Below are 11,025 nucleotides of genomic sequence, written 5' to 3'. Positions count from 1 at the left end.
TCTCAATTTAAATTATTTTTTACACAACATATATAGATTAAAGATAATTTTATAAGGATTCTAACGATATCTCACTTGCATATGTTCCGATGTCAAAATTTGAATTTTTTTTTTGAATTTTCATATTTTTCAAATAAGAGTTGAATGTCAACATAACTACCATAATATGTCAATTAGATGCATATACAATGTCAATGTTAAATTATGTTGACATATTTAAGGGTATTGATATGTTTAGTATACTAAATTGACAATTTGATTCAAAACTCTAATTTTAATAGTTTTCTTATCTTTTTAAAGTTAAATAATAACAAAACAAAATTAAACATGACAATTTATAGATCACTAGATCTCTAAAAATCTTATGGTCTTAAATTAGTTGTAGTTAACAATTAAAGATAGAGTTAGCAATTGATCACACTCCGTTACACTTCAAACTAAATATATACAACCCAATAGAGGAGTGTTATATTGCTAACTCAATACTTAATTGCTAACTACAATTAAATAATAGTCATTAGATATTCAAATCAAGGGCCTAGATTATCAGCCCCGAAATGCCAATACGATAAAAAAATGTCAATAGGGGTATTAATGTCAATTTAAAACAAATTAGTCGTAACTAACTTTTTGAAAAATATCTCATAACTTTAAAGATAATTTCATAAGGATTCTAATGAGATCTCACTTGCATATGTTCCGATGTCAAAATTAAAAAAAAAATTACATAAATTTCGTTAACAACTTTATATCAATACACGACATATAATATGTCAATATGATGCTTGTACAATCTTTGTGTTGATGTATTTCATATACTGTATTGACATTGTGTATCTAAACCCTAAATTTGATAGTTGCTATTATCTTTTTAATATTAAAAAATAAAAAACATAATTACATATGAGTAGACCACAAGATTTCTAAAATCCTATGGTCTTAAATTAGTTGTAATTAGCAACTAAACGATGAGTTAGCAATTGATCACTCCCCCAAACCAATATATCAAACATAAAATTTAAATAAATATTTTATTTATCTAATTTACCAAAACTAACTCATGTTTATTTATCCATATAAAACTAAATATTTATCTTATTTGTTAACTAATGATAAATCTCAACCGACTATCAAAGTTTAGTATAAGTACGAATGCGATTAGGGATGTCAATCAGGCCGGCCCATCGGGTTTCGGGCAAACCCTATTCAGGTTGCGGGTCAATCGGGTGGGGGCTAATCGGGTTGTGATGTCTTTCGCGTTATAAAAGTTCAATCCTAACCCTAATAACTCAGGTTTCGGGCTAGCCCAGCGGGTTAATCGGGTTGCTACCGATAATATTAACATGCGATCAATCCAATAAATAATGATTAAAATTATTTATATTCATGCAATGTAAAATATTTAACTATGATAAATTTGAGTTATATGCTTAAACTCAATCATAAACATGATCAAATACAAATATTTGAGATATTTCAAGGAATTTTAGTGCATCTTTTAGAAATTTAAATATTTTTTTTAGTGAATTTGAAGTTTTTAATTTATTTATCAATTATTATATTAATAAAAATTTAATATATAGTTTGTATATTTAATATAAAATTGAAAGTTACTTTTTTAGTTATCTATATTATAAAATTAATCAATAAATGACAAACACGGATTTTGCATGTTTTTAAGGTTAGATTTGACTCGTTTTAAATGTCTATCATGCAAATTATGTTCTTAAATTGTACTCCCTCCATTCCATAGTAACGGAGACAAAACTTTTTGGCACGGAGATTAAGAAAAATTGTGTTAGGTGAGTTAAGTAAACAGAGAATCAAGTGGAAAATGAAAAAGATAGAGAGATGAAGAGAGAAAAAAGTAAGAGAGAGTAAAGTAGGTGTGGAAAATGTGTTGACTTTTACTAAAAAGGGAAATGACTCTATTACTATGGAACGAACGGAAATGGAAAAACGCCCCTGTTACTATGGAATGGAGGGAGTATATGTTATACACTTGGTATTTTTGATGTGTTTGTTGATAAATGTTAGAAAAAGATAGAAAAAAGGTGCAAAAAGGCCAAGGTGCAGCAGCCTCTGTTCGAACCCATTCTGCCAACGAGTTTGAAGTTCAATCAGTGCATAATTCATACCATTATCTTCGTCTTAGAAAGAGCTTCGCGTGGATATCTTGCACGTCTCAATCGGAGTTTTGTGGAGAAAGTTATGTTTATTCTACGAACGTTGCGCAGTACAGTCAAAGCTGACGGAAATTTAGGCGGAAATTCACGGAAGAAAATAAATTACTCCCTCCGTCCCGCTTAAGATGACACGTTTTCCTTTTTAGTTTGTCCCAACTAAGATGACACATTATATTGTGAAGCTCAATCTCTCCCATTTATTGTAGGGCACGAAAATTATCAAAGCTAAACTTTTTCCCACTCTATAAATACATTTTAACCTAATTCATATTCTCATCTTAGAGCCTCCAATCCTTCCCCTTCTACACAAGCTCTACTTATCCAAGCAATTGAAGATTGAAGATTCAACTTGGGTTTTATCAATTTCTTTCATGTCGTACTTTTATTCAGCGGCGGATCCAGGTGGGGTCGGGCGGGGTCGGCCGACCCCACCGCCGGCCAACGAAGGCATGGGGAACTCCATTAGTTCCGGCATTTGAAGTCTCCGCCAACCCCGCGGTGCGCCGGAACGGGAAATAGAGCAGTCACGATTCTTGGTGGTCATATGTGTGTGAGACGAGATACTCATAGACATTGAGGAGTTATTTGAATAATTTGAGAAGAAGAATTTTTAAAAATTGAGTTGCAGAGTGAGAAGAGGGAAATGGTGAGAATTGGGAAAGAAGACGATGAAAAGGAAAATACTCATTGTGGGACCAGACTTGTTAATAAGGCACTTTTATCTCTTTTGTTAAATGTGAATTAACGTATTCAAAATTAACAAAATAGTTTTAATAATTCAAATAATTCACTCTAATTAACGTTTTATTACTAATTAATTAACTGTGATGGCCTCTAGAATCAAACTAATACCACGAAATTTAATTACTGCTACTATTTTTCATATAATTGATTAATAATTATTTATACATATGTATCTCATTTATTAAAAACAATAAAATACTAGATTTCATTATATTTAAAGGTTATGTTTAATAATTTCATAAAATTTTAATTAGTTACGAAAGACAACAGACTACTCTTTATTCAAAAGTCTTCTTATAAAGTTTATGATTTCACATTAACAATGAAGTAAAAAAAGAATACAAATGTTACGTAAAGCGAGGTGCTATTTCTAATCCATGTATTTGTAGATAGGATTACTTTAGTGGGGTAAGATTTATGAAGATGACGACGGAGGAGGAAGCAACAAAAAGGATCAAAGTCGAGAAAAGTAGATACCATCAGAGTCGAAAAATAATAAAAATATTTTTTACTATATTCGACCCCACGAATTTCATTTTCTGGATCCGCCATTGCTTTTATTATTGTTTTTACTACTTGTCTATGAGTAGTTAAACATACTTTTTAGATTTTTTGGTGAAGACTATTATGAACATGTTTTGATTTATTGAATTGAACTTTTTCCTAGTTCTTGAGATTGTTTTGCTTGTTCTTGTGCTTTTATTGTTCTTTTGTTTGGCCAACTTTAGAACTACGTCCGTTTAACTAGATTAATCGAGAGATAGCTAGTTTTACGTGGTGAAAGGAACGAGTACAACACATAGGTTTATCTGCACTCGAGAGAGGGGATCCTTTGTGAGGGCTTGAGTCTTAGGAACTTAGAGTTAGAATCTATTCCATTGGAATGAGACTTTGATAGTTAGAGTCTAATCTACTGGATAGGTACACTCGAGAGAGGGCTTATTTGATAATCGTGATTTTCCTAATAATCCTGGAGACACATAAAGGTAAAGGTTCTATGAGATTAATCATCACTAGGTCGTAGTAGTTGGATCCTAAAACTCTACTTCTTTAGCCTATTTTGTATTATTTTGTTTTCTTTTATTTGTTTATATTTTTGTCTAGTTTATAAATTCAAATCCAAAAATACTTTGTGTCTCTCTTATTCTCTGTGTTCGATATCCGGTACTGATCTTTAGTTATACTAGATCTACCATGTAAACTTGCAGGTATTTTTAGCACTAATAAATAGTGCATCAATAAAGTGTCGAATTAGGAGTAAAAAAAATAGAATGATAGAAATTTTATCGGGTTTTCGGGCCTGTCCCTAACGGTTTGCGGGTTAATCGGATGAAGGCTAATTGGGTTTTGATTTTATCGGGTTAGAAATTTCCAGCCCTAATATAAATTTGGCGCTATTCGGGCCAGCTCACGAGTTACGGGATACCTGACTTCCGTCAATGTGATATACATTGATACCATATACTACTATATATAATATATTGTTTCATAAATGTCCAAGCTTTTAGTAATTACGTACATACAAATACAACAATTATCAAATTGATTTTGCTTTCAAATTTAGATTGACTCATTCTTTGGGTAGTAGAAAATATAATTGATAGTATAATATATGGGCTCAAACATTAAATGCATTACATATTGGTAGTAAAATTTAATCACCTACAGACTCAATTTATAAAGCGTTAGTGCGTTCCAAACTTAACAGGAAACTGTCCCAAATAAATATTACACTTTTTTTTTGTCTCACAAAAAAATTTATTTTTAAAAAAATCACTCTCGCATCAATATATAAGATTATATTTTTTCTCAAACACCTATATTATAAAATTCTTACATTTGTTTCTTCATTTGTATGCAATATGCATTTGATTTCATGAATCTTAATGAGAATTAATTTGGGCTCAAGGAATTAAATACTGTAACAAAAAAATTGTTGTTGAGCCCAATGTGATTTAATTTGAGCCTTTGGGCTCATTCACAACTCATTCACGCCCATTTAAAACATTAAGACTCTAAACATTTAGACTCAAAATACACCAAAAAGGTAAGATAGATTAATCAAAATACATGATCCCAAATTACCAAGCAATATTGATAACATCACTGGTATTTTCTCTTGATCAGATGAAGCCACACAGCTAATTGATTAATTTATACACAAATACAGAAATGCAACTTCACAACAGAGAAGTTAGGCTACAAATTACAAGAACTAAATTTGTCAGCTTCATTGAATGAGCCTACTCTCAAAGAAAGATCTAAAACAGAAACTTTATATGGAGAACTTAAGCATTGTTCTCTGTTAACAAATTCCCCTTCATACACACACCTCTCCTAGAAAGAAAACAAATTCACTATAGTATCAATTTGTATATACTCCAACAGTCAATTTCTCACTTCATCTAAGACTACAAACCTTTCTATTAATTTTACTCGTCAAACTCTAAACTAATCTCTCAATGAGACATGTCACAAGTTAGCACATTGAAGGGCATCACCAAAGCTGAGGGGAAATGAAGCATAAGGTTGAAAACTGTTGAAGGCCGAGATGCCAACATTGCCATACCCCTCGTCCATGTAGGCTGCACCCTGTCCCGTCATCTGAAAGAGATGAATGAGCGACGAAAAGATCTCATGACGTGTAACAAAACGTGCACCCTGCAAACAACTACTCGTGTCAGCAACAAGAAAGATCAAGAAAATGGCAAAAGCCTTGTCTTTTTCACTACTGTTTAGGTTTTTACCTCAGCCTTCACCATGAAATGAGCCCATATCTTCTTCTGCTCAAGAGCCTCCATCTCCCCCTTCAAGATGGTCAAGCCAAAACCTCGAATAATCTGTACAATCTCCAAGAAGAAGCCCTGTTCTTCGCAGAGGATCTGCATACAAAGTTGAAAGTTACTTAAGCTTCTAATGAAGATTTACTAAGTTTTTCAATCTTCAGCTATAGATCAATTTATTACCTCTATAAGCATCTGGCCGGGAGTGCTAAGGTCCTCTATTTTCAGTGGACAAACCATAGCATCGTTGCCAACTTCATATGCCCATGTCACTCCACTATCACCACCATTGATGGATTCATTTTGACAGACCTCCCTACACTGTAATGTCAATAGAAATTTATATCTATGAGTATGCTAAGGGCTTGTCAAAAAGCAATGATGCAAGGTTCAGTGTCACATATAACTAAAGAATATTTTTTTACCTTTGGCTTGGCAATTTGTTTTAGACTTTCAGCATATCCACTGAGACTCTGCATGAAGTTCAAGTGTCTAATGGTTCGTTCCAACAAACGATCAATGCTCATCTGTCATATCAACAACAAACTATGTCAAGAAGTTTATCAGATAGATTGATAGATAGATAGATAAATCCTCACCTTCTCTCCATTGGGAATGAGCTCCCTCAACTCTCCAAGCCGGTCTTGGATCATCTGTCGATCTTTTGGCCTTGGTTTGCTCCCCGGTTTAGCTTTCTTTTTCTTGGTTTTCACCTGTTCCTCATGCCTCCGAGACGTACTAGCATCCAATGAACAACTATCATCTACACATGAACGCAGCTCCTTACTAACTAGACTATTCGTTGCCTCAGGGTTGTATGATTTCATTTCCCCAACATGTTTAACTTGGCTTTGGCTCCATGAGAAGTTGCCAATTCTCCTTCTCTTAGCAGCAGACGAAGACTGATCCTCAAACGAACAAGGGCTGCTAGTATCCAAAAGCTGGTCAAGGCCTAACTTGGAGAACAAACTGTTGGAGTTGCTCCCAACATTTTTCTGGGAGATGCAATCAGATCCACTCCAAACCACCGGGTTTTTGCTAACACCTTCGACTCCCATTGAACACTTAGCATCATCACTTGATCTCAATGCATTAGTCACTGAACTTTGTAATGAATTGGTAGGTACAGAAGTTGAAGTTTTTCCACTCAAACGTGACCCCTTCATTAATGCATTAGAATGTGGAGAATACAAGCCGAAGTACTCCTCCAGAGTTAGTAAGCCAGAGAGTTTCTCAGTTGGAGTTATGATAGATGAATCTTGGGTGTTAGACATATCTCTTGAGAGGATAAGAGGATCATTGGAGATTGAATCTTTGCAAGATTCTTCGTCTATTGGCTCGGGCAAGGATGTGGGATGAGGCCAAGAAGAGGTCAGAGTTGAACAATCACCATAATCAGAGAAATCAAGGAAATTGGCAGACTCTAAGAGCAGATCTGCTCCCATCAAATTCTCAGAATGGAAAATGCCACTCGACAGCGATGAATCAAACAGCATATTACTAGAATCAAAGAAATGGCTATCTAACTGAGTCTCATTTCCTACACCCTCAATCCCATCCATTTCTCTGAAAACTTGCTGCACTTGTTCTACAAAACTTTTCATCTCAGGATTCTGAAACAAAAAAAAAATTAAAGATTGGTTAAAAGAGTATCCAGAAATAGACTTCGTTTCACATATAGAGACACTACTAACCTTGTGAGTGGATCCAAGCTCCACAACTCCCCACGGTTCTACTGAGATAACAGCAATAGTCTGTAACACAAAATTGGATCAATTTCTATTTGGAGCAGATGATGATATCCAACTTTAAAAACTGAAAACATTTTAATTTGTCCAAAGCTCACACCTTTATCCCAGTAGAGAATTGGCAAAAGAACTCAGAATCATCCTGCCAAAAAAGGCATTCTTCAAGTTAGAAGAGATGTCACACTCACACCTAATATAAAATAAGAACTTTTCAAAGTATTAATAGATACCTGGGAATTGTCATGACTATCAAACGATACTACACTATTTCTTCTTTCATGAAAAGCATCTGAATCCAACCATAGATGGTTTTTTCCAATTGCAGTTTGGCCAATTATCCTGCACAGTGATTTTTCATTATTTTCCTATTCAAGAAACATATATGGAGCGATTAAAATAATTAATATCCATAAATAGCTTACCCTCCTCCCACAACATGTGCTTGCAGAAGCATAGAATCAATCAGCGTTTCCACTTGTTCTTCATAGTAGCAATCTTTCAATGTCAATAGTCTAAATCACGAACAAAAAAGTTCCAATAATTGCTAAATTAGTCAAAAAAATTTATGAAAAGAAATGAGAACAAAATTAGAAGTTCAAAACTTGAAATCAAGATAGAATTAGGATGTCTTTAGCAAGTATGCAACCAATGTTATGTAGTGATTGAAAGTATAGCCAAAAACATTATAGTGGAATACAGCTAATCATCAATCTAGTAGCAGTATCCATTTCGACAATTTTTTTGTTTGCGGAGAAAGGTAAGTATTCAGTAAAGGTAGTTACTTTTCTAGACAAGAAACAGAAAAAGGAAAAGACTTGCTTCATTTAAAGAATTCATGGTAAAATAAAGTTATAAACTTGAAAGTCGGAAAACACTTAGTTTAAAGTTGAATTAGAGAAGCCAAAATATCTTTTTGAACACAACTTTGATTCCAATGGAAATCATGTTATAACATCTGAAACACATGCAAAGAGAGAGATAGAGGGATTACAATGAATTTGTCTGATCAAAACCCCAGAAAATTCCATAACTCCATCCAAAACTATAGCAAAGATTCTTGAGGGTTTCCTTCATGATTGAATCAAACTTTGTCGAAGAAAGGAGATGCAAGAACTCCAAGTAAATCGCTGTCAATCAGTTGCGGACCTCCAAAGATCTCTCTTTTATATATGGTGTCGAAAACCCAGCAGCTGAGATCACAGCACAATCAAGAAACATAAACAAAATGCAGTCTTTTTCAAGGGATGATTGATAAAAGCACAGCCTGCACAGGTGAAAATGATAAAGCAGGCTTTGGTGGAAGTGAAAGTGGTTTTGGCTGGGGGTTCAGATTAGGGTAGAAAAAGCAAACACAAACACTGAGTTTTAGAGCAAAGAATGAATGGTTGTGAGTGAAAGTGGTGGTTTTTGAAGAGTAGAGAAACAGCAAGTGGAATAGTAGTAGGAAGATGAAGGCTGGATGTCTGTCACAAGCTCTGAACCAAATGTCTAAAGCTTAAAAAGAGGCCATCATAATTAGAGCAAAAAAAAACATAAAAACAGCAATTGCAGATTTGCTAAAAACTTTTAATACAAAGGCCTATAGATATATATTCATATATATATGTGTGTGTGTTGGGTTGGGTTGGGTAGGGACTTGGGAGGATGAGAAAATATCAAGAAAAAAGCAAAATCAGATAAAATATTATTTTTCAAGGGAACAAAGATTTCCTCATTTATGTAAATGCATTTATGGATTCTTTATATCTGTCTTTAATGCGGAGAATATGTTTTTGGAAGATCTTTAGATGGGAATGGATCCATTTTGCAAATTTTGTGTGATGTATCCCCTAAGAATAGAAACTACCTTCTGCAAGAATTCAAAACTTTCCAATTATTTTAAAAATTTGCACTTTTCTTTTTATCTTTCTTATTTTATCAAATTTATATTAAAATATGTGTAGTTTAAAAAGTTTTTATTTTTAGAAAAGAAGAGAATTTTATTTTTGATGTAATTTTCATTTTTTATACTACTCCCACAAAGATTGTCCCATTTTTCAATTTGATCCGTCCCATAAAGTTTGTCTCATTTCACTTTTTACCATTTTTAGTAGTGGACTCCATATTCCACCAACTCATTCCTATTCACATTTTATTATAAAATTAATATATAAAAGTAGGACTCATAATCCACTAACTTTTTCAACTCACTTTCTATTACATTTTTTAAAATTCATATCGGATCAAAGTGAGATAAATTTTGATGGACGAATGTAGTATCTGTTTTTTACGGGGAGCTGAGATAAGATATAATGATGAGAGATATCCCAGGCTCCTAGTACTTGAGGTAGGTGGGAGAATATTTGGAGTAGTAATATCATAGTATAGTAAAGAAATTAAAATAAATGATTCACAATATGTTTTAGAGTATCTGCGACGCAATGTAGCAGTCCCAGACGGTTTGCCCTTGGCGTGGCTGCATTGCACATTGCAAATTTTCAACAGTCACACCAGCCACCGAAAGTTGCCTTTATAATTTTTTTTATTTATTGTAATAGCCAAATTTTTTCTATAAATATACATATTATATAATCCCTCTTTTCATCAAATGTTGTCTTTATTTGTTATTTTTTGGTCCGTCTGTAAAATATATACCACTTTGTCTTTTTTTTTTTTTTTTTCATTTTTGATACATAGACTCCACTTTCTACTAATTATTATACCCATATTCTATTATAAAATTAATATATAAAAGTAATATTAGATTCCATTAATTTTTTGACACTAATTTCTTCACATTTCTTAGACTCGCACCATGTCAAATGAGAATAACACTTGGTGGGCGGAGAGAGAATCTATTTTCACATTTTACTTTCTCTTTATAATTGTAAGTTTAAATTATGAAGCATTTTAAATTGTAATTTTTAGATTTAAATTGTTGTAATATTCTACTCCATTTTTTATTAATAAGAAGTAGTTTCTCTTACTTTTAAATGGTAAATTATACTAAGCCGAAATGGGCTGAATATATTACAAGTGCGTGTTAGAGCTAAAATATAAAAAAGTTAAAGTGCCAATTAAAATATGGGGTGGTGGATAAATATATAAAGCATGCCAGTAGTCTCTTATAACATCATGGAAATTGCAAGTCTTCAGCACAAGAAAATGGCACGAGATATTAATCTTACTACAATAGTAGTAGTTCACTGCAGTTTAATGGGGTATATGATAAATTTAAAAAAAAAAAAAAAAAAACTGCTCCATCCATCTGTTTTCTAAATATGAAAATTCTTTTCTTTTTAATTTAATTCTTAAAAATAGAAACCTTTTATTTTTAAAAAAAAATCTCACAATCCACTAATTAACACTAATTCCACTATTTTTTTTTTCTCTTTTCCTTTCTTACTTTACCCATTATTTCTCTTTCTCTCTCTTACTTTACTAATGTTGCATTAAAATTACCTGTGTCGTTTCTAAAATTTATATTTTTAAAAAAGGAACTATAATATAGTGTACTACTATAATATACATTAGTTTTACAATTATGGATGGCTACCAATACCATTGTAATAATAACTAGTACTA

The 11,025-nt window shown here is 32.7% G+C and overlaps 1 protein-coding gene across 1 annotated transcript; it reads right to left on the bottom strand.

The window, feature by feature from the left end:
* Positions 1 to 5,136: 5,136 nt before the first annotated feature.
* Positions 5,137 to 9,001, bottom strand: LOC125219651 (transcription factor LHW-like). Its single transcript, XM_048121682.1, has 10 exons — positions 8,453 to 9,001; positions 7,884 to 7,973; positions 7,692 to 7,800; positions 7,562 to 7,603; positions 7,408 to 7,467; positions 6,313 to 7,326; positions 6,139 to 6,240; positions 5,897 to 6,034; positions 5,678 to 5,812; positions 5,137 to 5,591 (listed from the first exon to the last, which is right to left on the bottom strand). Exons 1-10 carry the CDS (start codon positions 8,533 to 8,535, stop codon positions 5,403 to 5,405), a joined length of 1,962 nt encoding a protein of 653 aa, XP_047977639.1. The 5' UTR covers positions 8,536 to 9,001; the 3' UTR covers positions 5,137 to 5,402.
* Positions 9,002 to 11,025: the final 2,024 nt, after the last annotated feature.

This window comes from Salvia hispanica, chromosome 4, assembly GCF_023119035.1.
Source record: "Salvia hispanica cultivar TCC Black 2014 chromosome 4, UniMelb_Shisp_WGS_1.0, whole genome shotgun sequence".
Taxonomy (NCBI): domain Eukaryota; kingdom Viridiplantae; phylum Streptophyta; class Magnoliopsida; order Lamiales; family Lamiaceae; genus Salvia; species Salvia hispanica.
This window is presented reverse-complemented; position numbering and strand designations above follow the sequence as displayed.